Raw genomic sequence first — 26,627 nt, forward strand, 5'->3', positions numbered from 1 at the left:
CATATATATTTTTGAAACATTAAAATTGAAAGAAAAGTGACAAAATTTGGAAGAATATTTGCACCATGGTAGAGAAATGATTCAAAACTCAACATGTGCAGAAATCTTAGCAATAAATGCCCATCTCTTCAGTATAGAACACTAGGTGTCAGGTTAATTTTATATGCCAACTTGACTGGGCTAAGAGATGCCAGATAGCTGGTAAAACATTATTTCTGGGTGTGTCTGTGAGGGTGTTCCTGGAAGAGATTAGCATTTGTATCTATAGACTTGGTAAAGAAGAGCCAATGTGGGTGGGCGTCATCCAATCTGTAAGGACCTAAGTAGAACAGAAAGGCAGAGGGAGGGCTAATTTGTTCTCTGTTTGGGCTGGAACATGACATTAGTGCCCTTGGTTCTTGAGCCTTTGGACTTGGACTTACATCTTTGGCTCCCCTGGTTCTCAGGCCCTCAGATTCAGACAGAATTATATCACCAGCTTTCCTGGGCCTCCTTGCAGAGAGCAGATGATGGGACTTCTTAGCCTCCATTATTGCGTGAGCCAATCCCCCATAATACTCTGTGAAACACGTGGGAAAAGACTAAATAATACAACTGTGAGGGTCAGTGTACTGAAGATGAGGCCACTTGAGAAAACCATAGTGTGTTGTACTTGTATACCCATCTCACCCAACCAGTTTATGTCACCACAATATGGAGGGAATGGAAAGCCTCTTCTCCAGTCCCCATTTTGGGGACAATATTAGGTTTCACAGACAGTGTCCAGGACGGAGCTGCACACATAGCTGATTTAATAGGAATAATGGAAAAGGCCGTGGTGCTTACACCTGAATCTAGGTGTGCATCTGTAGGTCAGTCACCTAACTTCTTGATCCTCAGTTTCTCCACAGACTGGGGATTATAGATAATGTATGTAACATTCCAGAAGGTATTATTGATAAATACTTGAACAAATTGAACAGGTAAATCTTGGCATTTGCATTTGTACTTACTGAGGCGTCAAGTAGGGAAAATTTCACAGATGAGGAAAGAGTTTAGGGATTTTTGTCACAAACTTTATTTGTAATATTGAGGCAGCAGCATAGTGTCTGGTATCTCAGTACCTCCAGTTCTCCATTCCTTAATCTTTATAGCTGGTGGGAAAGTATTTACTCATTCAAATATCTACAGGTTGTATTATTTTTAAATATCTGCAGGATCATTAATTCAACAGAGATCTATGGAGTACCTGTAAGTGGCAGGCTCTACTCTAGGTTCTGGGGATGCAGTGGTGAAGGAAATTCCTGCTGGGTTGGAGCTTGCTTTCTGGTGCAATCCGCGGAGAACTTCACTCAATGGTGGGTGCACTTACTGCTTAGATTTGAGGTGGCCTCTACCTCCTCGCTGCCTTGAGCTTTCCTTCATCCAGCTTTAGCTCCCATGCCCAGGTGATATACTGAATGTCTGTTTTCGGGTTAATGTCAAACACTTTGACCTTCAGTGTTTTTCAGCTGATGTTTATTTGATTTTGCAGAGCAGCTGGGTAGAAAATTAACAACACAAATTCATGGCATTAAAATCTTGCAGAGCTTCAAATTCCCACTGGAGATATGCTGAGCATTTTCAAGGAGTGCAGGATTGTTTTGTTTTTCCGGAAAGATAAGGTCAGATATGAATCCTCAACAAGTTTAGTTACCAAATAAAGGCTCTTCAAAAACACATACTTAGAAACAAGAATGAGGAAATAACCACAAGTACAGGAAAAGTTAAAATACTTTTGGGTGAATACTTTGATCAATACTATGCCAATAAATTTAAAAACCGTAGGATGATATGATGATTCCATAGGATAATATAAACTTCCAAACTAAAATAATCTAATAGAGATTTTTTTAAAAATAGACCAATTACCATAGAGGAAAGAAATGGAGAAAGTTCTCAATAGAACTGTTGGAACTCCTCTGTCCCAACCCCTTTTGCCACCTATAGACAATTGTTTTTAACTATTTTCAGTTTTTTTCTTTGTATTTACCTTCATGTTTCTAAACAGTAGGCTGTCTGATGTATATATTTTAGATGCTGTTGCCCACCTATGATGGAATATGAGGATTTAACTTTCTTACATCATCCTGTTCCATCCCATTTTTCCTCCCTCATCCTTTAAATATAGGCCTATCATAATTTTTTACTAAATTAATATTGAATATTTAACTTATTTTAACTATGTATGCATTTCTGTAACTTTATTTTTCTTGAACTAATAATCATCCCCTTTTCATATTTTACTTTCTTATGTACTTTTCCAAAATTCTCCCAAAGAATTGTAAACCACCTTCATATACTGTTTTTCATATGGTTATTCATAATAGGTAACCATTTCATTCTCCTTTTAAAATTTCCTCAGATACCCTTTCTGGATTCCTGCAGCCTAGTGTCCCAAACTGAACTGGTTGCTCCTTAGGACTGTTGTGGATCTCCTCTGTCGGACACTTTGTTTCCTTGACCACATGCCTTCCACTCTCTTGGTTTATACCTTTGTTTTGGTGGAGTACATCCTCAAGTAGCTTTCTGAGAAAGAGTGCATGAGAAATACAACTTTTAGAGTTTATGAATTGATCAGAGTTCTGTTTCTGAGAAGAGAATCAGTTTAATAATTAAAATGCAATTTATTATTTGTTAGCCAGTGCCCATAAATGAGTATAGGTCTGTACCCCCAACATTCATTTCTTAAAAGAAAAATAAACGATCAGAAGTTTTGTTCAAAGTTATTTTCATTGAACTCAATTTTTTTCATCTGCCAAAATTGGTCATAGGCTTCAAGTACCCACTAGCACACTGCAGCGTACTCCTGGAAGTACGTACATCTAGTATGAGGAAAACAGGCCTAGATTAACAATTGCATAGCAGGACAAGTTGGGAAAGGTGATAGAACACAAAGAGAAGGCACCTTGGGCGTGTGAGCCATTTGCTTATGAAACTTATTTGCCTGCAGGACCTCCTTCAGCCCTGTAAACGCACACATGTGTCATAGTGGGTCACATAGTCCAGTGTACAATGGATAATATGATGATTTGATGTTACGCGTTCAGGCATTCAGACTCTACTGACAGTAACAAACCAGTGGCTTCTCAAAAGGAGGATAGTTATTTGCCAAAGAAAGTATGGGTTTACTTTATGCTATCAGGACTCTCAGTGGGCGCCCTATATCCTCCAACTGGCACAGACCCCTTGTATACTATTGGGGGCACTGGGCCACAATAGTGAACTGAGAGGACTTTCTGTAGCCTTAAACAGTTGGAGCAGGTTCACCTGTTCTGGCTGCCACTGGAAGCTGGCAGTGTTACGGGTCAGGAAATGGGTCAGAGTAGTAATCCCAAGTACTGGTACTATATGTTTCTTTCAAAGTATAGAGACGCCCACCAAGCATTGTGCTTCTTTCTTCTTTTAAGAAGTGAAAGGTGCAGCTATCTGTCTTTCACTTTGGAGGGGATATCCAGAAATTCCATAGACCACTAGACCCCAAGAAGCATCACTGATGTGACAGGACTTGTTGCCCACCGTCCGGCTCACCTGTGCTTCACCAAGGAATCTAGGGCACTTTGTATTCTCTGCTTTCCAGAGAAATAACATCTGAGTCTATGGGACAGTGAGGGGTCAAGGTCCCTGCAGACTGTAGCATTATGACCAGTGAGGTCAGGTGGTTCTGAGTAAGACAGCCAAGTCTGTACCATCCCTGGTGCTCTCTGTCCACACAGATGGAAAAAACAGCATTTGCTAGAGCCATCACCATAGAATAGGCTCCAGAGGTTAGTTTATTTGCTTAAGAGACTCTATCCGAAACGGCAGCTGAAAGTAGAGTCACTACTGATTCATTTAACAATACAGTCATTCTCTAAGACTTTTTGTCTTCTTCAAGAGCCAAACAGGCAAGGTAAATGGGCGTGTGATAGGAATTCCCACTCCTGTCATCTCTGAGACTTCCCTGGGAAGCAGTATTGGTGTATAGGTTTACTGTTGGGGAAGGAGCCAGTAGTTTCAGAGTCATCTACCATAGTAGCCTTCTGCCCATGGGTAAGGGGCTCAAGGTAGGCGTGAGGCCTGGTGCTAACATGTCCTGTATCTGTACATTCAGGGTCTGCAGGAACAACCACAGGAGCGTTCATGGATCACTGGGCCCATTGTCACACCACTTGGGTCAAAACTATGTTTCCCTGACCCAGAGAACCCCCACTCTGAGCACTGTCATGCTTAAGATAGCCGGCGATCAGTGTTAGCACAGAGCCAGTGGTCAGTAATACTCTACACGTCTGCCCTTTCCTCACTGCACAGCTACTCTGGTAAATGTCTGTATGTTCTCTTGAGAAAGGGTAGGAGGAAATTTCAGTAGGCACGACCTGACTTGCTACTACGGGATCTTTCCTCAAGGCTAACCAGCCTCCCCTTCATTCAAGGAGCTTTAGGCCTGGGGATTGATGAGGAGCCCTATCTTACATCACTGGGCTTTATTTCATCAAACCTCAAGCAGTTTTCAGGTATGTAGGTCAAGGAGAACCTTAGAAGGCTATCCACCATTTTAGTCCTTGGAGTCCTATGATTCATTAGCCACTGTCAAAGATCTCTGTGGATCAGATCATTTTTATTATGCTCACAAATTCTGTGGGTTAGAAATTCAGGCAGGGCATGATAGGGACAGCTTATCTCTGCTCCATGACGTCTGAGGTCCCAGTGGGATCGTCAACGCCTGGAGGCTGGAATCGTCCAAAGGCTCATGTACTCACATATCAGGCAGTTGATGCTGGCTGTTGGCTGGAGGGCTCAGTTCCTCTCCACACAGGCCTTTTCATGTGATCTATCTGCATTGGCTACTTAGGGTTTCCTCACAGCAGTGTCCAGATTCCAAGGGCAAGCATTCCTAAGAGAGAGATGCAAGCAGGAACTATGTCACCTTTTCTGAGTTAGCCTTGGAAGTCACACAGCATCACTTTCTCTGTAATCACAGGCTCATCCACGTTCTAGGGAAGGGAAGATAAACCCATACCTCTGAATAGAGGAGTGTCAGTGTCACATTGTAAGAGCATGTGAAATGGGATAAATATTGGTACAGTCATCTTTGGAAAATATATTCTGCTACAAATATGAAACATCAATTTTTATCACCACCATCTATCAATCTGGTTCTAGGGGACTCATCATGGACAGGGCTTACTGGTCTCCTTCATGTAGAAATGATGTTTGTAATATTTCATTAAATATAAACACACACACACACACACACACACACACTGGATTTGTGTACCTTACAATAAACAATACAGGACACACTAATGTCATTAGTGAGGCATATCGGAATGCATGCATGAACATTTAAGAAAGTTTTCTTTTATTTCAGTGTCCTATGTGCTCATGAGAGGATTGGCCACCTCCTCAACGATTTTATACTACAATCATAAGCCATTGAACAAATTTTTACATGTACGGTCATGCTTGTTATAAATAATAACCATTGAGCTTCTTCCAGATTAAATTTCTTGTTTTGGTCTGACTTCTTCTATTTAGAAGTGACCTTTACATTTGGCAAGACTGTGTATTTTTCTTTTCTAACTTTAAAGCGGAATGAACTGTTTTCTCTTGAAAGTGGAGTGTTGTTTCAAACTTTTCTCAGCTATAATAATATCACCAACCTTAGCAGTCTTGTCAGATCCAAAAGTTAAATGAATATTATTTCATTTAAAAAATGCAGATGTGGTATCAACACACAATGATAAATTCTAACTAAAGGAGCATTGGTGGCTGGGTAGGAATCCTCTGTGGAAGGTAGGAGAAACTTTCACAGAAGCGTTTCAGGGGAGAAGAACAATTCTCCAGTGAGTAGTAGTTCAGATAATTTGGGCATTTTCCAACGCCATCTCCCATGCCCCCTGTGCTCCGAGCACATTAGATGACTCAGTCTTTCTGGAACATCCACACACAGAGTCTTTCCACATTCCATTTCTTCTTGGAATGTCATCTTCCCAACCCATTTACTTGGAAGCAATCTCTATTAAGACAGAAGACTTCTGTAAAGTCTTCTCTCAAAATCTCAAAAGCCCAAAGCCCAATCTTCACTTCCTCTTTTGTAATCACAAAGCCCTTTGTAAATATGCTATTACAACACTGCATGCTCTTGGGAAGGGAGGAGGGAAAGGCGTAAGGAGCAAGGAACATCTAACGTGGTCCCCAATGTTTAGTTAAATAGATCTCGTGTTTTGTGCAGTGGTTTTCTTAAATGACTCAGTAATGGAAGAAAGTGAATTCTGCCTACTCTGCCCACATGATTGAAATGTAATCCTCAAGACACTTACCACACAAAGAACCCACTCAAGAAGAGTTCTATTAAAATATAAATCCATTGTGGCAGGCTGAAAAAGAATGCTATTATAAATCTTGATAAGCCCTAAAATAAGATGATGGAAAAATAAGTAATAATAGGTATGTAATCAAATATTCCACGTCAAGTGATGATACATAGTATCTTCCCTTAATAAACTCACTGGAAGCCTTTATATTAATATACTCGGAATAGCCCACTTGATCCCATCAACTTAGTTCATGAATGCAGAAGTAAAAGGTAAGCATTAAACAAATATATCACGTCTCTTTTTCTCCTGACCTTTGAAAGAAAGTAATGTCATGCAAGTTTAGGCAGCAAATGACACAGACTCTAGGAAGGTTATTTGGGCAACAGTCATATTAGATATTAGGAAATGATGCCTTTGCAAATGAAAACCAAAAAATGTCAGGACTGTATGAGGTTTCTCCAAGGGAATGCTCATTGTCCTCCATGACTAAAGACACTGCATCTATAAATTCATCTAAGTGAAATTACATTCATGGCACGAAAAACCAACTCTAGAGCCAAATTGAGGCCGGAGGGCACAAGCGAAGACTTACCGTGCATTTCTCTGAGAATGTACCAGGAAAACGAAGGACTGCAAGAGACTGGTTCCAGTCATGCTTCAGCCATTAATAGTCCTCAGGAGGACTACACCAATTTCATTCCTAAAGAATCATTACACTAGTTCTCCAAGAGAGGAATACAAAAGTCAGCTCATCTCCCTTAGCCCCCAATCAGGGAGCACCAAAGAGAGAAAACTGGGAAGCTGTAAAGACAGAGAGATGTGGGAGGCAGTGTGGTGCAGTGGTTAAGAACTCGGCAGTCTGAATCCCAGCATTGCCGTTTCATTGTTACTTAGGGCAAGTTTTCCTAAACGCCTCTGCCCCTCAGTTTTCTCATCTGTAAAATGGGGGTGATTATAATATTTGCTCATTTGGATTAAATGAGATTGGGTTAATGAGATACTTGACATATAGTCAATAAATGTTGGCCTTGATGATGTTGATGATGATGATGATGGTGATGGTGATGGTGATGACGATATGCCATTATTCTTTGTGCCCCTCCCCCAAAGGTGAGAGATTCTTGATGGAGCTATTATAGTGTCTGGAAAGCCATCAGACTTGAGCAACCTAGAAAGAAAAGGAATCTATGACTGATTTTCTAAAATTTTTTGCTAGCACACTACTTTGAAATTTAATTTATAACTTATTTTAAAATTTTAACAATTTACACTGATCCACTTAAGTAGAATTGAGGAGGAATCTAGGGAGAATCTGAGTTTGGCTTCACAGATATTTTAAAGACCAATTAACCTGGAGAATCAAGATAAAAGAAAATGAACAATAATGACTTTTTAAAACATAAAGTTTAGGCTTTAAAAATTTTTCCTTTCAAGGCAATATGAGCTTTAAACATTGCTAGAGTAGTCTAAGATCATTATTTAATCTATGATACTCTTTGGAAAGAATGCAGTCCATGGAAAGAATACTTGGATTTCGATCTCAGGTTATTTTCCTTAATGAAAAAAACACTTTGCTTCCAAGAATCCATCCACACTAGCTCAAAATTTTGTAAAGGCAAGAAACTTTTCTTTCATGTGAAACCATGACATATGTAATATAAAACTTCACGCACTCAGTGAAAGTTTGTGTGTGACTTTTTCAGAAACATGTAGGTGTGATTCTCCTGGTTAGATCATAGAATTGTCATTTGGTAGAGACATTTCTTTAAAACCCATCCCCAGTTAATGTGCAAAAATTTTAAGTCTGCTTTAATTACATTTGGTTGTTACTTGTTATTCCCTAAAATGTTTATTATACCCCTTATGTCGAGTATACCCATTGCAAAAAGGGCTCTGATGAATTTTTAGGATTTCACGGCTTCTACCTCTAAATCTAGAAATTTCTCCTTCCTACAAAGAGCACAATTGTTTCCTGTTCTCCCTTTATAAACTAATTGATTGGGATATTTTAAAAAATGTTTTAGTAGAAGAGACGGAAACGTCCAGCACATTATAGGAAATAAGCAATAGGAAAATCAGAGTCCCCTTATGAACATTTCCCCAAGTATGGACCCCCAGGAAAGGACCTACCACACTCGGCCCTTTTGCTAGCTGAAATGGTGTCTTGGTTGGGCTGCCCGGTCATGTCCCCAGTGGGCAGGATCTCTCCTGGGAAAAAGATTGCAATAGTATTTGTAGTCCTGCTTCTGCTGGGGACATGTTTGCTGTACCTCCAAGAAGAGAATCAGAAATGTAAAGCTAGAGATTGTTTTGGAGACTTTACAGATTAGAAAAAAAAGAAATGAAATCCAGAAAAAAGATGTCATGTATTCAAGCCCAAACACCCAACAAATGATAAGACTGGAGCCCTATCTAACGGTCTCCATTGCTTCTAAGCTCAACTGCTGCTTTGAATGAACTCAGAATTCATAATTTCACAGAAACTTTTAGCTTTATATTACTGTTATTAATAGAAGTGGAACTATATATGCAGAAGATAAATATGCAGGGATTCCATCATTAAAATAATATTTGCATAATGTGAATTTGCTATATATAATAGAAAATAACCAAATTGACTAAAATTTAAAATTTATTTATATTGTCTTTTAAAAAAATGTTTAACCACTGTGAAAATAGCTTTATCATTTTGAATAAAAATGTTTCTAAGAGTCATTATTTAAGTATTGTTATTATACAATATTATATTAGTTGTATTCGTTTCAGGTGTACAATATGGTGATACGACATTTTTATAGCTTACAAAGTGATCACCCCACTAATTCTAGTAATCATCTGTCACCATGCAAACGTATCACAATATTATTGACTATGTTCCCCTCACTTTTTTCACCCTTCCCCCCACCCTCTCCCTTCCGGTAACCATCCCTTTAGTCTCTGTTTCTATGAGTCTGTTTTTTTAGACTCCACATATAAGTGAGACCATGCAGTATTTGTCTTTCTCTGCCTGGCTTATTTCGCTTAGCATAATACCCTCTAGATCCATCCATATTATCGCAGATGGCATGATTTCATTCTTTTTTATTGCTGCGTATTTTCTTTATCCATTAATCTATTGATGGACACCTGGGTTGCTTCCATAGCTTGGCTGTTGTAAATAATGCTGCAATGAACATAGGGGTACATATATCTTTTAAAACTAGTGTTTCCGTTTTCTTTGGATAAATATCGAGAAGTGGAATTGCTGGTTGTTAAGTGTGTCATTACTAATTAATTCTACCAACATTTTTGAAACTTCACTCATCAGAAATAGTTCTAAGTGTGAAGATACAGAAAAGAAAAAAGTAGCCCTGTCCCAACTTGCCAGCGAACTGGGGAGGCTGACATAAAACGGACAAGTATACTACTGTGTGATTTCAGCTGTGAGAATGTGGGGTGCAACACCTATGGCTGCACAAATGAGGGGGGCTTAACTGTGGAGTAAAAAAAAAGAAGCCTCCCCCAGACAGGTAACACCAAAACTGTTATCTTGAAAGAAGGGGACTAAGGAAAGGGGCATTAAGAGGAGAGAGAATAGCATGTACAGCTGTGGCAGTACGTGGCAGATTTTGGGAGCAAGTGCTTCTATATGGCTGTACCCCAGGCTTGTGAGGCCAAGGAAAGACGGGGATCCGATCATGATGAGCTTTGTACATCATGCTAGAAAGTTTGTCTTTTACCAGGAAATAATGGGAAGGTACTTATAAATTATATACTCTAAAATGATACCACTGAAATTACACTATAAAGCTAATGGATATTTTACCTGCTTAATAATGGACACCTTGGTAAAACATCTGAGAGTAGAATGTGATAAAATTACCAGAATCTAATTCCAGTTGTGGAGCTGACAGAAATCTCAATTTCCTTATCTATAAAATGGAGATCGTTATAGGATTGTTACCAGTTAAAACCTGCTAAGCATTTATTACACTGGTATATTGTAAACACTTAATAACTGTAAGCTGGCATTGTTCTCATCCTGCTCATCATCGTTATAAAAGACTGAATTGGAGAAAATGGATGAGAATGCTAAGGGCTAATTTTAACCTCCAGAGTTAAAAGTGATTTTCCAATTCTGCTGAATCTATCTTGCTTAGAGTAATAGAGCCCCTTCAGAGAGAACTATTTTGTAAGAGGCATGGCTAGGAAAAGGCATCTATTAGCAAAATGCACTGAGTATGTACTTGAGAGGAACTTTAATGCTGATTTTGTTGTCCGAGAGAATGTAACAAAAGAAAACTGGAGTTTTAACTGTTGAGCTTAATTTGTTAGTTAAAGGTAGAAGAGGAAAATATCAACATCCATAGATAGAAATTGGAGATCAAATTAACTATTTATTTTTTGCTTCCCTTTGTTGATAGGCAGCCTCTCAAAAGAGAGCTTTTTGTTTGCTACTAGATTGTAACTAATTATTTGTAATGTATCCTTATCCTATAAGGACAAAAGGTTATTTTTGCTATTGGAATATTTTCTGTATTGTGCCAAATTGGAAATTTGAAATAATGCAAAACGTCCTCAAATAATGTCATTTCGTTCAGTGTCTATTCATTATAATACTGATGAGATGCTCTGGAAACTTAACTCTTGTTTCTGTCAATTAGCCTAAAGTAAGATTGGTTTTGTTATACATTGTTTCATTGCAGTTCCAGGAACCTATCAATGATGTTAAGTGAGGACTCGCCAAAGTTTAGTAATTTCAGTTTGGTTGTATTAAAAATTAGGTACATCAGAATTAGATTTATCTGCATAATGCCATATCTCTATAAAAAATGGACTGTATTTCAATATTCTATGGAATAATAGGTTTACTTTCTGTGTTCTGTTTTGTTAGTGCTCCTATATCCCTCCCTGTAAGAGAGAAAATCAGAAGAACTTGGAAAGTGTCATGAATTGGCAACAGTACTGGAAAGATGAGATTGGTTCCCAGCCATTTACTTGCTATTTTAATCAATTTCAAAGGTAAGTCAATTTTTACATGTGCATGTTGATATTGTTTATAGCCTCTTTGGTTTTTGACATCAATAAAGCATAGATTGTGCTCGCTTGACAAATACACAATATGGAGACAGTCTCAATTCTTTCCAACATGTAGTTAGGGAAGCCCCTCCTTACTTTACAGGATGGGAAGCATGTAAAGAATCTGAAGGCCGAAAAAAAAAAAAAAGAAGAAGAACAAGAAAAAACCCCAAAATTTGTATTTAGAGCTTACCCTCTGGATACACTAAGGAAGTGCCTTTCGGTAGGATCATTGTATACAAGTCGTGTTCCCTGAGAATTACAGGTTAATGTGTGTAAGGTAAACAACTGCAGGTTTGTCAGCATTTTGGACTGCGTCAAATCTTATCTTTCCGTTTCCTTTCTATTCTGACAAAGTATCAATAAAATGAGTTCATACCATTCAAACTTTATTTGACTTAGAACTCAATTTGTGCCATCTAGTAATGGCTCCTTGGACTAGAACACTTCAGTCCCACCCGGGTTAATCGAACTAATTCATTCATCAAACGTTTATTGAGTATTCGAAAGTCCTTGCTGTACATCTCCACTTGGATGTTCTCCAGTGATGTCAACTTTCTATTCCTCTTAGTGAATGGCACAATTATCCACTCGGTTACCTAGTCCAGAAACCTTTGAGTAATTCTTAATTCACTTTCCTCCTTTATATTCTATAACCTGTGTTCATCGTCATGTTGATTGGACCTCTGTAATGTCTCTTCTCGGCCTTCCCTCTGACACTTGGTTCTGATCCACATTATTGCTCAGCTCTATTAATGCCGTCGTCTTCTGACAAGTCCTTCCATCTGCACCCTGCCCCCACTCCAAACCATTCTGCAAGCTGTTGCCAAAGGGATCTTTCTAAAACACTAGTCTAAGCAGGTTACTTCTCATAGTTTTTGAGTAAAGCCCAAACATCTTGGCTTGGCCTATGCCTCAGGTACCTATTGCTGTGTAAGAAACCAACCGAAATCTAGCGGTTTGCAACACTGATTTATTATTTCTTATGATTTTATGGGTTGACTGGGAGTATCCCCTGCAGATCTCTCCTGGGCTCATGTGCTGTCAGATAATGGCTAGAATAGCTGCATGGTCCAAAAGGGCCTCTTCCCTCACATGCCCAGCACTTGGTGCTGGCTCAGGTGAAGCACCGTAGTTCTCCTCCACCTGGCCTCTCATTCTTTAGTAGGCAGGATCACCTTCCTTACAGCATGGCTGCTTCAGAACAGCATTGCAGGAGAGCCAGGCCTTGGCTGTGGAACTCCCATCACATCACTTCTGATACGTTCTATTGGTGAAAGCAAGTCATGAAGCAGCCCAGGTTCCGGGGGTGTTGAAATAGACGCTGCCTTTTGATACAAAAAGCTGCAAAGATGTGTGGCCATATTTACCATAGCACACAGGCTCCTTAGCCCCGTGCCCCAGACGACCACCTCTCCAGCCTTATCTCCATACTCCTAATCTTTGAATAGCCTTTCCGAACTATGTGCAGTTCCCAGAATATCTTATACTTTTATATCCATACCTTTTTATTTGCTTCTCTTGCTTCTTGACTACCTTGCTGAGGACTCCTCAACTATCACTTTCTCTGGGCTGCTTTACTTGATCTCCAAGTTTGATTTAGTTGTATATCAGTTAGGATGCCATCTGCTGCAGTTAAACATAAAACTGTGACTCAAAGTACTGCAAACAGTTGGGCAATTTATTATTTCATACGTCAAGAAATGCATAAATGCAGCAGCCTTAGGGTTGTTTGATGCAATGACTTAAGTGTCATTAAAAACCCAGCTCCTTTTTTGATCTTATTTCTGCCTCAGGGTGGCTCCCCTCATGATTACAACATGGCTGCTGTGGTTCCGGATATTACAGCCAGACACAGCAGTGTTTGAAGCCAGAAAGAGCTGGTCTCCCCTGACATATTTTTATTTTTACAATGTCTCACAGCCAACCTCCTCTCAGGTATTTTGGTTTGTAATGAGTTCCTTTGCCTGCACCTAAGCCAATCACAAGAAAGAACAATCAGAATTTACCTCTGAATTAAGGATAGGGCAATGTGTCCTAAGTTGAATGGAGGAAAGGTATACACCTGAATAGATTTAGAAAGGAAGAAGAAAGGTGATGGAATTTGTGGAACAACCAAAAGTATCAGCTACAAGGTGTGTCTTCCATGTTCTGTGTGTAGCTCCATCCCAGAGATTTGTAACCCTCACTCCATATAACTATACCAGAGTAACGTTTAAAAAAAAATTGCACTGCAGACCAATTAAATTAGAATCTCTGGTAGCTGAACCTTGGCATTACTATTTTTAAAAATTAACTCCAGGGATTCTAATATATGAGATATATATTATAATATTATATAATATTTATCACTTTCTATCTCATATATCTAATATATGAAATTCTAATATACAAGATATGTATTAATCTATGTATTAATATACCTCATATAATATATATGATATATGACATATATATAATATATATCATTGTGATATATGAGATACATAGCTATACATACAGAGGGTGCCAAAAAATGTATACACATTTTAAGAAAGGAAAACTGTATTAAAATTATAATACTCAATATATACCAATAACAAAAGGTGAATACAAGTCATGTTTGACTTCTGCAATTACAAGAGGTGCTCAAAGTGGTTACTACCATCCATGTCCAGACACTTCTGATTGCAGCGAACTACTGCTTGAGCAACTTTGACCAAAGTGTCCACTTGTATACATTTTTTGGCACCCCCAGTGTATGTTAGATATATATGTAAATCTAATATTTGAAATATATTAATATATTTATGAATATACTAATAAACCAAGGCTTGACAATGTATAGTACATTAGGTATACATGTTATATAATTAGGAGTGGGGAGTTTGTAAGCTGGAAAGGTAGCTTGGGATCAGATTTCTAAAGATCATAAATGCCGTACTAAGGAAATGGTCTTTGTCATATGGGCAATGAAAATTTGTAAAAGGCTTTTGTTTGTTTTTTTAAAAACCGAAGACAGACATGACCAGATCTCTGATTTGGAAGATAACTGGTGTGAGTGTTGAATGTGTATTGGAGGGAAAAGATAAATTAAAGGCTGGAAACTCTAGCTCAGTGATGAAGCAAGTAAGGAGAGTACTGAGTGAAAACAGTAACATTATCGAGTGGCTATGCTGTGCCAACCATTGCAAATAATATTTTGTTTAGATCACCAATTTTTTTATAATAGTTCTAAGAACTTAGCCCCATTTAACATATGAAGAAACTGAGTCCCAAAGAAATTGAATAACTTGCCCAGTGCACACAGCTGTTAAGTGGAATCCAGTTAGTTGGATTCCCAAACATCCTTCTATTAACCATCTGCTTGGTCCTGATAAAGCACTTTGAGAGCCGTGATCAGCCTGATAAGCAAGAGCAGTGGAAATGGAAGGAGGTTAAGAAGTAGGGATGTTTTTTGCCTGTGAAGCAAGAGCCAAGTTACAGAGAATAGGCACCAGCAGTCAGGACAGTTTGATACTGAACCCAGCACTGTCTGAATTGGGTGATCTGTTTTGCTTCCGGTTTCAGAATGCGGGAGAGCTTGAACTTGAACTTGCAGTTGGAAGCAAACAGGGGTACCCCCTCCTAGGGGCTTTCTTAACTAACTGGTGGTCATCTTAATAAATTTCCTTTCACTCCCCACTCAGGCACCGAGTTCACTAAAAGTGGCCTCCCCCAAACAGGGTTGTCTCCTGTGAAGGAATGAAGTCTGCATATCCTCAGTACCCAATCAAGGACTGTACCCCCAGAATAGTGAGGACTATCTGAAAAGAGCTAATCCTACATTATATACCAATTGTGTTAACTTTAGTAACAGTCAAGTTAAGCCCATCATACTTCCCTCAGAATGCATTCTCACTCCCTGTCCATCATCTCACTGTCTCATTCCCAAACTGTCGGGCTGTGGATAGACGTGGGGGTGGTCTGTCACAACCAGCAACACTCGAGACATGATTTTCAGCGACTCCAGGAAAGCAGAAGTTTGGAGTTTGGCTCTTTTACCATGACATATGCAAGAGGAAACGAGTGCTGGTTGGGAATGTGAAAAATGGCAGGTCCCTGGAGCCTTCCCTTAATATACTTTTTACTACTGCTAAATAGAGATCAAAATAACCTTACTGTAGAGACTTCCCAGATGCTCTCGATAAGATGAACTTTATATTTAAAGTAACCTTTAGATTTCACGCACATGCAGGAAATTAGGGAGAATGCTTATCAAGAAGTTTCCACTTTCAAGAGGAAGATGTTATTTAAAAAATTGAAAACGAAGATTATCGGAGTCTTAGCTTTGCACGGTTTAAGTCTTACTTAGGAGAGCGCTACTCAGCAGTACAATCTGCAGTGGCCAGAGCAACCACCAGCAGCCATGTCTGCATGGGAGGCCAGGCCCCATATGGCCACCCCTCCTCCTACGCCCAGAAGGACGCCGAGGGCTTAGGGGAGCCTGGCACTGGCTGCTTCCTTTAATGGTGTTCCCACATCACCTTTCATTCAGCTCTTTGCCTCCCTCAGTCTTGGGGCTCACAGTCTCCTTCCAATGTGTAGATTTCTGTTTTACACATTTTCCATAGATGAGGTTACACTTACCCTCCCTGTACCACTTTTTGTCTCTTAGTCTTTCCGTGGCTTATCTTTTCTCAGTAAAACCTGAATTACACCCCCTTACCAAATATGTTTCGAAACCCTCGTTCCATTGCTGTAGTGTCTGTAGTCTCAGTCTTCTCATGCAATTCTCCTCTTCATCTTTGTCTTAACTGACTTTCCTTTGAAGAAGGGATGTCCCTGGAAAATGGTTACTCACTCCTCAGTTCCCTGTGGATCAAAGGGCCAGGGGGAGTGAACAGGCTTTATTTTTTGAACTGTTCCTCCAATGGAGAACATAGTGTTTTTCTATACAGATTTACTTTTTAATGCTTTATTTTATACTTCTTAGTGGATAGTAGTTCAGAGAGTGCACACACACACACACAGAGAGTCATCAAATGAACCAATCCACACACCACCTGTGAAATCTTAAATTCATCCCCTGGATTCAGGCCCTCACTATTTCTCATCTAGATTGTTGAAGTAATCCTGAGCTCGTCTTCCAGCCTTGGTCTTTGTCTCGTCTGTCACCCACGCTACACTAGGTTTTGTTTTGCTTTATTTAAGCCACTATTGGATCTTGACACAGTCCTTGATTTAATTTGTTTGCCTTCTTATTGTCCATAGGATAAAGACCATGCCCTTCCAATTATAGCTGTAACTTCTGCTATTTAATTATGTGTCAGTCAGATGGAAACAAAATTAAAACAGCAAGAAAACAAAACCAGACAGGGTCCCTGCCTTCACGGAGCTTGTAATCTATCACCACACCATTAGATAAATAATTACAAAGTAGGGTAAGTGCTAGAAGGAAAAACTGAGGGTTCTACTATGAAATATTACAACAAGGTGGGGCACTTCAGAGACCAGTCCGAGTTAATCATAATTAGGTGGAGACCAGAGGACGCTCAAGAGTTAGCTAGGTAAAAAGTGAAGGGAAGACTATTTCAGAACGATTCAACACCAGGTGAAAAATTTCTCAGGCAAGGCAAAGCTTGGTTGGTTTTAGGAACTGAAAGGCCATTGTGACAGGAGAGCTGTGAGTGAAAGGGAGCATGGTGAGTGTTGAGGCTGGAGAGGGAGGAGGAAGGGTTTAGGTTTCTCTTAAATGCAGGAAGCAGCCACGGATAGGTTTTAAGTAAAGGAGTGGTGACATGATCTAATTTAATGGTTTAAACTTTCACTCTAGCTTTTCCAGTCACCTCAGAGTATCATACGCTCTGGTGTATAATGCGCACCCACATTTTTGGCCCAGACTTTCAGGGCAAAAAATCTTTGGCTTTAATTTTTTTAACTCAAATTTTTATTTGTTTACATTTAGGTACTTGGTTTTTTGTATTATAAAGGAATTTTAGCATTTAATTTCTTAACATATTATGGTACAAAAAATTTTATGTACCTCTAACAAATTTATGATATTTACACATCTTTGTCATTGCAACTTCATCCTAAAGTTCAACAAAACCATTATCGTATGCCAGGGAATTATGTTGCGTGCAGATATCGTTATTGATTTCTAGAGTTCCACTTTTAACTCATAAGCTTAAATAAAAGAATTAAAAACATTTATATAGTTACGGAATTAATTCTGCCCATGAATAATGTGCATCCTTATTTTTCCCTCACAAATTTGGGCAAAAAAGTGCGCATTATACACAGCAAAATTTGGTGCTCTGTATCTCATGCACTTTGATGTCTTTGCTCTTGTTCCTGTCCTTTTCCCTCACAAGGGGACACCTTCTCCTTTTTCACTTCTAGGAATTAGCATATCACAGTGGTTATAGAAGGAACCCTGGAACCAGCCACTTTCTAGCCTCTGTGGTCTTGGGTGTGTTACTGTAACCTGTCTGTGCCTCAGTTCACTTTGTAGAAGTGAAAAATAATACGGTTACGGTGAGGTTATCAATGAGATGGCATGTGCCTAACCCATAGTAATACCTATAAAAGTGTTTGCTCTTATTATTTTTATTACTATTAATAAGATTTGCCTCAAATGTCACTGTATAACCATCTCTCAACTTTTCAGGCATAATTATGTCCTCTTCTGTGATCCCACACTGCCATGGTTGCTTTTACCATGCTGGTACAGTGTTAGTTGAACATGTGCCTTTCTGCTTTTATAGATTATAAATTCCTCAAGGGCAACCATGTGGCATCGGGCATCTGGGTTTACATTTCTCCTGTACCGCGGATTAACTGTATGACCTTGGGTAAACCGTGCAACTCCTCAATCTTGGTTTCCTCCAAGGAAACCAAGGAAATTTATTAAAATGAGGATAATATTGTGCATCTTTAGGGATTTTTTTTTTTTTTTGGTAAGGATTATATCTGTACTGTAATGTGTACTTATTAAATGTATGTGTGTTTCTTCCCTTGTCCTATAAATGTCTAGCCACTAGGGTAGAAATAACTGATCAGTGAATAGCCTGGTTATTCACTGATTGGAGGCTGAGTGAGGTATTGAATTAATAAATAATAGAGACTTTGTTAATGAGTAAAGCAATAGAATACACACACACAAATAACTAAAAAGCAGAGATTCTATTGATAAATAAAATAAATCTGTTGTACTTCTGATACTGAGCAGATATGTCCTGTTTTTTAAGTTAATTCAAATTATGTTTGTCCTGTAGTATTTAATTTTAAATTCAATTTACCCTTAGAATGTTAAAAAAAAAAAAAAAGATGAACATAATGGCCTGAGCTAAAATTGAGTAGAGTGCAGAACACAGTTTGAAATCTATTAAAAGCAACCAGTTAGAAAAGGACTGTTCATTTACTTAGGGCATAATTTTCTTATCTATAAAATTTGATAAATGGAGAGACTAAATGATCTCTAAGATTCCTTAAGTTCTCAAATTTTACGGTTTTGTGATTCTCTGATTCTGAAGGCTTGTACAATTACAACAGCTTAAGATGGCAGATAAAATCCTGATGGTGGAAGAGAAAGAAAATCAGCAAAGAACTAAATGGTTAACAGTCTGTAGCCATTTAATAGAGGAGTAGACAGTCCTCCTGCCTCCACAATAATCGAGTTTCATAATGATGACACTGAGTCATCAAAAAAGGTTAAATTTGGTTCAACACACTCTCCTTAAAAGGCAAGGAAATGTGTAATGCATTTTTAGAAATATTTTACCAATAATATTTTTAAAATTTTATTAGTTTTCATTGAATTTTAAAATGTTCAATTTTAATTATTTGGAGAATTCACTTATAGGAATAACTACGTCCTCTTTTTGGAATAAACAATGTCATTTTAGGAGCTACACAGATCTTCCTGTCAGAAAAAAGCTTATCACTCTTCTATCATGGTGTTACCCTGTTCAGTCTCCTCGATTTCGCCCATAAAATTATAACCATTTCAATCGTTTACTCTTTCATTTAGTCAACAGCATTTATTCATCACCTGCTATATACCAGGCAGCAGTGGTCAAAGATAATAACATTTTGTCTTTGTCTTCATGGAACTCAGCTGCCTAGTATGGAAGACAAATGTGTACACAAGGAGTTGGAATGCAATGTAATAAGTGACATAATGACACACACACATACACACGCAGTGTAGGACCTGGACGTATGGAAGGAGGTAAGGAGTGGAGAGAAAAGCCTTCACAGGGGAGAAGTTTGAGTTGAAATTTGAAGAATGAGTAGGAATTTTTCAGATAAACGAGGTGAGAGAAAGGGATCTGGGGGAAAATAATAGCATGTTCAAAGGCATTAAGGTTTGAAATACCATGGGCATCTAGAAGAAAGTAAGGAGCTTCATGTGCTTGGAAAGTGCGTTTAGGGGGAAGGTGGTAGATGAATCTGAAGAGGTTGAATCAGATGAAATGTAACTTTATGTCATGCTAAGGCTTTTAGACTTTATTCTATACGAGTATGCAGTGGAGGAGTGACAGTCATGTTTGTGTTTTAGAAAGACCAGTCTGGTGGCTGCATGGAGGGTAGACTGGATACAAGCTGAAATTGGGGGAAGGGTATGCAGTTTGGAGATGATTGCAGCAGTCTAGACATGGGACTGAAAGAGCCCGGGCAAAGGCAGAGTTAGTGGAGGAAGGAAAGGAGGGTATGGACGTGAGACGTTAAGGAAGTGAAATGCTCAGACTCAGAGATGCATGTGATGCATGATGGGGTTCAGGTTAAGAAGAGGACGGCATTGGGTGAGTCTGGCTTTCCGTCCTGGGTGACTGTACCTGTACGAGAGGCGTGGAGGGAGGAGCAAAGTTTCCTCTACCCTCAAGGTTCTTCGGGCTGGTCTAATAATCAAGTAGACATGAGACAGATTAGCAAGAGAATAACTAAATGTAATACGTGCATGTGTAAGGGTACCTCACATATGTGAGAGACTCAGAGATCCCACATGCAGGAGAGGTTCTGAGATAGAAAGAGCACGTGAGTATATAAGACAGCCTGAGCTAGGGACCGCGTAAACTGCCTTGGGGGCTTCCTAGTTTCCCTGCAGGATGATAGAAAGAGCAGATCCTTAGTAAACAGAAGTTTGTCTTGCCCTATAGACAGGTCAGAATAGGTTATGTCTGATAATCTCCCATTATGGGGAAGTTCCCTATTGCAAGTTATTTTACTATAATATAAGGTCTTATATAATATAATATAATACCGAGTCTTATATTAATTTTTGCTTCAAAGGACACTTGAGAACTGCTTGTCCGGCTAGGTCTTATTTTCAGGGAAACACAGTAGGTAGTTAAGGGAGGGACAGAACTTTCTCTTGAGCCTGTGGCTAAAGTTACCTTTAGCTCAAAATAACCTGCATACCACAGAGGCACATCTTGGGGTGACTCGTTCTGAACCTCCACAGAGGCAACATCAACAGGGAGATTCTGGGAAAGCGTTTGCTTTCCTGACGTAAGTACTCCTGTTTCCAGTCCCTTTGTCCTGGCAGAAAAGTGGATAGATGTGGCTTGATGCCAGGAGTATAAACGCCCTGTGCGACTTTGAAGTGGTAGCAGGAGGATGGACGCACAACCATTGGGAAGAGTCGAGCAAAAGGCAGAAGGAGCCAGCTTCCAGCACCAGCGCTGGTTAGCTGCTTCCGCCCTGCCTGCCTGGATGTCTTATGATGTGAGACGAACACTTCCATGCTTAGATACGTGCCTTTGAATACATTTCTGACCAATACAGTGAAAAACGATTGGTTACTTTTAATTGATATTTGCAATGCCTTTGCGTTCGTTTTTGCCTTATGAAGCCCTAAAGACAGATTTCTTTGCATATATTTATATGTTAAATTTAATTGTTTCATCGGCTCTCTGAGTTTTCCTTTTGGTTTTTATAGAACAAATTACTAAAGAAAAAATCCTTGCCTTTACTGGCAGACCACTTAGGATACACATGGGAGAAAATGTGCATATAAAGATGGGAGCATATATTTTGAATAAATTCTATAGGGATAGTTTATTGACTTTTGAATGAATTACTAGATACTAGATGTGATATTTGGTAAAAATTTAATTTATAATAGAGATTTTCACTTTTTTCTCTATTTACTCTGAAAAATATTTCTTAAAGCCTGTCATTAAAGAAGATAGTGGTTCTGTTGTTACTTTTTAAAGGAACATACATAATGGCCTTCTCTTTAGATATTGAGTCCAATGATGTCTCTTGAGTCTTAAAAAAACAGTGAATCTAGAATCTTACTTAAAAATTGAGTCTTTTCCATATACATTTGTGTCTGTTTCCGTACTAAGAGGGATTACATCAGAATTGAAGGCTCTCTTTGTTCTCAAACTCCGTACTTTTATTTTTTCTCAAACTGTACTTAAAAAAAAAGAAAAGCAGTGAGTGCTGCGGCTCTTTCAGTGTGCTATGGAATCTGTTCCAGTGTGCTTTTGAAGTCTAATGTCCATACATTCCGCAAATGTTGTTGATAGAAATTTGAGGATCTGTTTCCTGATGGGTATTCAAAGTGTCTTTGTGTTCGCAAATTAATTGTCTAACAGCTTTTATCATCGTGGCAATAAAGTTCAGACTTTGATGTTATTAATCACTTTCCACTTAAGATAGTTTATGCAGCCATCAAACAAAGCCCTGAGGGAATTTGGGAGGAAAGCTATAAGAATTGTGGGACAAGTAGGTCAAGGAGCGCAGCATTGTCAAGATGACAGAATGCAGGGCAGGGCCGTGCATCAGGAGACTTCAGTTCTATCCATAGCTCTCTTTGTGATTCAGTATATGACCTTGGGCTACTTACTGAGGAGCTCTTGCCTCAGTTTCATCTTAGATAAAATGGGGCCAGGACTCGCCTCAAACAGGCTATTGTGGAGTTCCTTCCAGTCATCTACTCCAACCCAAAGGAAACCCCCTCCACAATGAAAAGCTTTCTTTTTCCCATTCTCTGCTTTAACAACTCTGGTGACAATGGATATTACCTCTCCCTGAAGAAGCCTATTCCATTTCCAAACATTTTTCGTTATCAGTAATTCATCTTGGGAAATATCTAGAACAGGCACATTCAGAGAGATAGAAAGTCAATTAGGCGCTGGGGGAAGAGGAAATGGGAGTTACTGCTTACCGGTGACAGCGTTTTCATGTGGGGTGATAAAAAAGTTTCGGAAGTTGGTAATGGTGATGGTTGTACAACATTGTGAATGTAATTAAGGCCACTAAATTGTATACTTAAAATGGCTAAAAGGGCAAATTTTACATTACGTATATTTTATTTAAAAAAAAAAATCACATCTTGCCTAGTGCATGGTCTCAGTGGGAAGGTAGACCATGCTATCCTAGTTCTACCGAAGAGTCTCCAAGGTCACATGACTAGGGAGGAGCAGGGGAAGGATCTATCCTGAGTCCTTGCTCAGACCACAGGTGTCCCAAGTCCATCCTGCTGTCAGTGTTGAGAATAGACTTGTTCTCACTGTTTCTGATGCTCGTCCTTTTTTCTTACTGTGTCTTAGGCTGGCCTGTGCAGGGGAGGGCAGAACATTTTTGCCCCCATTGTTCAATCTATAGACTACAACTCTAATGAAGCCTAACATGGCACTAACATTTTTCGCAGCCACACCATGCTGTTGATTCATATAGAACTTACAATTAGCAAACTTACTCCCCCCACATCTGTTTCATACAGGCTACTCTTAAAGTAGGTTCCCCTCCATTCCTAAACTTGCGAGAATGGTGTTCTAGATTTAAATGCAAGAATTTAACATGTATCGCTACGTAGTAAATGCATATTGTTGATTTTTTACTGATTGTTCCCTTCTCTTATGATTATTTTCAATCTTGATTCTGGCATGTGTCATCTTTGTTAGTTCTTCCATCATAAAATGTTATCCTAATCGCAAATCAAAAGGCCTTCAATCCTCTTACCCAAGTTATTGATTAAAATGCTGAAAGGGATTGGGTCATAGACAGGAACCTGACTGTTTCACCAGTGACTTTCCTCTGGCCTTACCCAATAATAGCCAATACGTTGATAGAGTGCTGACTCTGTTCCAGAAACTTTAAGTGCTTTATGCATTGAATATCATTGAATCTGCACAGTACCCTTACAAGGCATTGTTGTCATAAAGTTCCTTTTATACATGAGGCAATGAAACACAAAAGGTTAAGCAACTTGCCCAAATCACACAGCTGGAAAGTAACAGAAACAGGATTCAAACCTGTGCACTCAGCCTTCAGAGTCCATGCTCTTAAGTGTCCTGCTGTACTGCTGCTGGCATCGGACATAAGTCCAGCCCATACTGGGGTAGGATAACATAAGGGACTCTACTGAATCTGATCAAAGTGATTGCTACTGTCGCCTTCTTTCAGTGTATCATCAGTGGGAAAATCATCTGACATGCCAGACCAAACCACTGTGCCTTTGGATGTGCTGTATCTTCTCCTAAGAAACTTGGACTCTAAACTCCCATTCTTCTGTCATGTCTGACCCAAAGATATCTCCTCTTTATTTTCCCAGGAACATGTAAGCCCTCCTTCTGTTTTTGTTTTAAGATTTTTGTTTAAACATGTAGCTAACATCCAACAGTATATCAGTTTCAGGTGTACACCATAGTTGTTTAACATTTATATACCTAAAGAAGTGATCACCGTGGTAAGTCTAACAACTATCTGACACTGTACGATGCTGTCACAATATTATTGGCTATATTCCCTATGCTGTATATTACATCCTCATGACCGACTGGTATTTGTTTTATATCTGGAAATTTGGACCTATTATACCCCTTCACCTTTCCTCCCCTTTTTAAATATTTCAATTACTGTTGACATTCATCATTATTTTATATTAATTTCAGGTGTATAGCATAGTGTTAGACATTTATATACTTTAAGAAGTGATCCCCCTGACTAGTCTAGTACCCACCTGGCACTATACATAGTTATTACTATATCATTGACTATATTCCCTATGCTTAACTTTATAACCCCAAGATTATTTTTTAACTACCAATTTTTACTTCTTAATCTTTTCACAGTTTTCACTCTCCCCCAACCCTCCTCCCATCTATCATCCTGATAAATCTAGTACCCATCTGACACCATACATAGTTACTACAATAGTATTGACTATATCCCTTATGCTATAACCTACATCCCCATGACTACTTTGTAACAACCAATTTGTACTTCTTAATCCCTTCTCCTTTTTCACCCACACCCACAACCACCCTCCCATCTGGCAATCATCAAAATATTCTCTGTATCTATGAATTTGTTTCTGTTTTGTTTGTTAATTCTGTTCTTAGATTCCACATATAAGTGAAATCACATTGCATCTGTCTTTCTCTGTTTGACATACTCCACTCAGCACAATTCATTCCAGGTCCATCCAGGCCGCCACAGATGACGAGAACCCATCTCCCTTCCATGGCCAAGCAATCTTCCATTGTATATATGTACCACCTCCTCTTTATCCATTCTTACACCGACAGACACACAGGCTGCCTCCACACCTTGGCTATAGTAAATAATCTGCAATGAACATATGGATGCACATATCCCCTCGAAGTAGCGTTTGGGATTTCTTTAGATAAATACCCAGAAGTGGGATTGCTGGGTTCTTCTTTGTCTCTTTTTATAACCTGTATTTTAAAGTATATTTTATCTGGTATAAGTATTGCTACCATAGATTTTTTTTTTTTCATTTCCATTTTTATAAAATAGCTTTCTCCATCCCTTTACTTTCAGCTTGTGTGTGTCTTCAGTCTTAAGCGAGTCTCTTGTAGGCAGTATATGTAAAGGTTTTGTTTTCTTATCCATTCAGCCCTATGTTTTTGATTGGAGCATTTAATCCAATCAAATTTACCTGGAAAGTAATTGTTGATAGATATGTAAGCATTGTCATTTTATTATTCATGTTTTGTTTTTTTTTCTTCCTGTCTTTAAGAAGTCCTTGTAATACTGCTTTGGTGGTGATGAACTCCTTTAGCTTTTTCTTGTCTGGGAAGTTCTTCATCTGTCCTTTAATTTTAAACGATAGCCTTGCTGGGTAGAGTAAGTAGTCTTGGTTGTAAATCCTTGCTTTTCATCCCTTTGAAAATTTTCTGCAAATCCCTCTGGCCTGCAAAGTTCCTGTTGAGAAATCAGCTGACAGTCTTATGGGAGCTTCTTTGTAAGTTACTAGTTACCGTTCTCTTGCTGCTTTTAGGATTCTCTTTTTGTCTTTAACTTTTGCCATTTAATTATAATGTGTCTAGGTGTGGGCCTGTTTGGGTTCATCTTGTTTGGGACTCTCTGTGCTTCCTGGGCTTGTGTCTATTTCCTTCACCAGGTTAGGGAAGTTTTCAGTCATTATTTCTTCAAATAGCTTCTTAATCTCTTGCCTTCTCTTATCTCCCTCTGGTACCCTTATGATGTAAATGTTATGCTTGATGTTGCTCAGAAGTCTCTTAAACTGTCCTCATTTTTAAAAAAAATTCTTTTTTCTTTTTGCTGTTTTGATGGTGTGTTTTCTTCTAAGGTGTCTTCCAAATCGCTGATTTGATCCTCTGCTTCATCTAGTCTGCTGGTGATTCTTTCTAGTGCATTCTTCATTTCTATTATTGTAGTCTTCACTTCTGACTTGTTCTATTTTTATGGTCTCTGTGTCCTTTTTTATGCTGGCTATCTCTTTGTTGAAGTTTTCACTAAGTTCCTTGAGCATCCCTATAACCATTGTTTTGAACTCTGTCTCTGGTAAGTTGCTTACCTCCATTTTGTTTAGTTCTTTTTCTGGAGTTTTCTCCAGTTCTTTCATTTTGGAGATATTTCTTTGTTTCCTCATTTTGGCTGCCTCTCTGCTCGTTTCTATGTATTAGGTAGATCAGCTATATCTCCCAGTCTTGTCAGGTGGCCTTATGTGATAGGTGCCCTATGGGGCCCAGTGGCACAGTGTCCCTGGTCACCTGCTCTGGGTGCTACACAGTGTATCTTCTGTGGGTTGTGTGTGCCCTCCTGTTAGAGTTGAGCCTTGGTTGCTCTTGGCACATCAGTGGGTGGGATTGACGCTAAGGCTGACTGGCTGTGGAGTTTGGCCACATCCACAACGTACAGACTGCTGTGCAGGGGACTTACCCCATGGAACAGGATTCACCTGAGAGGACTCTGGAACCTGTTAAAACCGCCCTTTGTGTGTGCCACTTGTGGGGCTAATTGGGTGGTGCTCTGCTGTGGTCTGAAGCCAACCTCCAAGTATGTCGG

The 26,627-nt window shown here is 39.1% G+C and overlaps 1 protein-coding gene across 1 annotated transcript in view; it reads left to right on the plus strand.

Moving 5' to 3' along the window:
- Nucleotides 1–26,627, plus strand: part of KCNMB4 (potassium calcium-activated channel subfamily M regulatory beta subunit 4) — a 55,589-nt gene that overhangs the window by 8,318 nt on the left and 20,644 nt on the right. The window contains exon 2 of the mRNA XM_019748944.3: nt 11,191–11,318. Within this exon, the coding sequence (XP_019604503.1) occupies nt 11,191–11,318 (128 nt within the window). The remainder of the gene's footprint in view (nt 1–11,190; nt 11,319–26,627) is intronic.

Source organism: Rhinolophus sinicus, chromosome 1 (genome assembly GCF_057876585.1).
Source record: "Rhinolophus sinicus isolate RSI-liver-muscle chromosome 1, RSI-T2T, whole genome shotgun sequence".
NCBI lineage: Eukaryota > Metazoa > Chordata > Mammalia > Chiroptera > Rhinolophidae > Rhinolophus > Rhinolophus sinicus.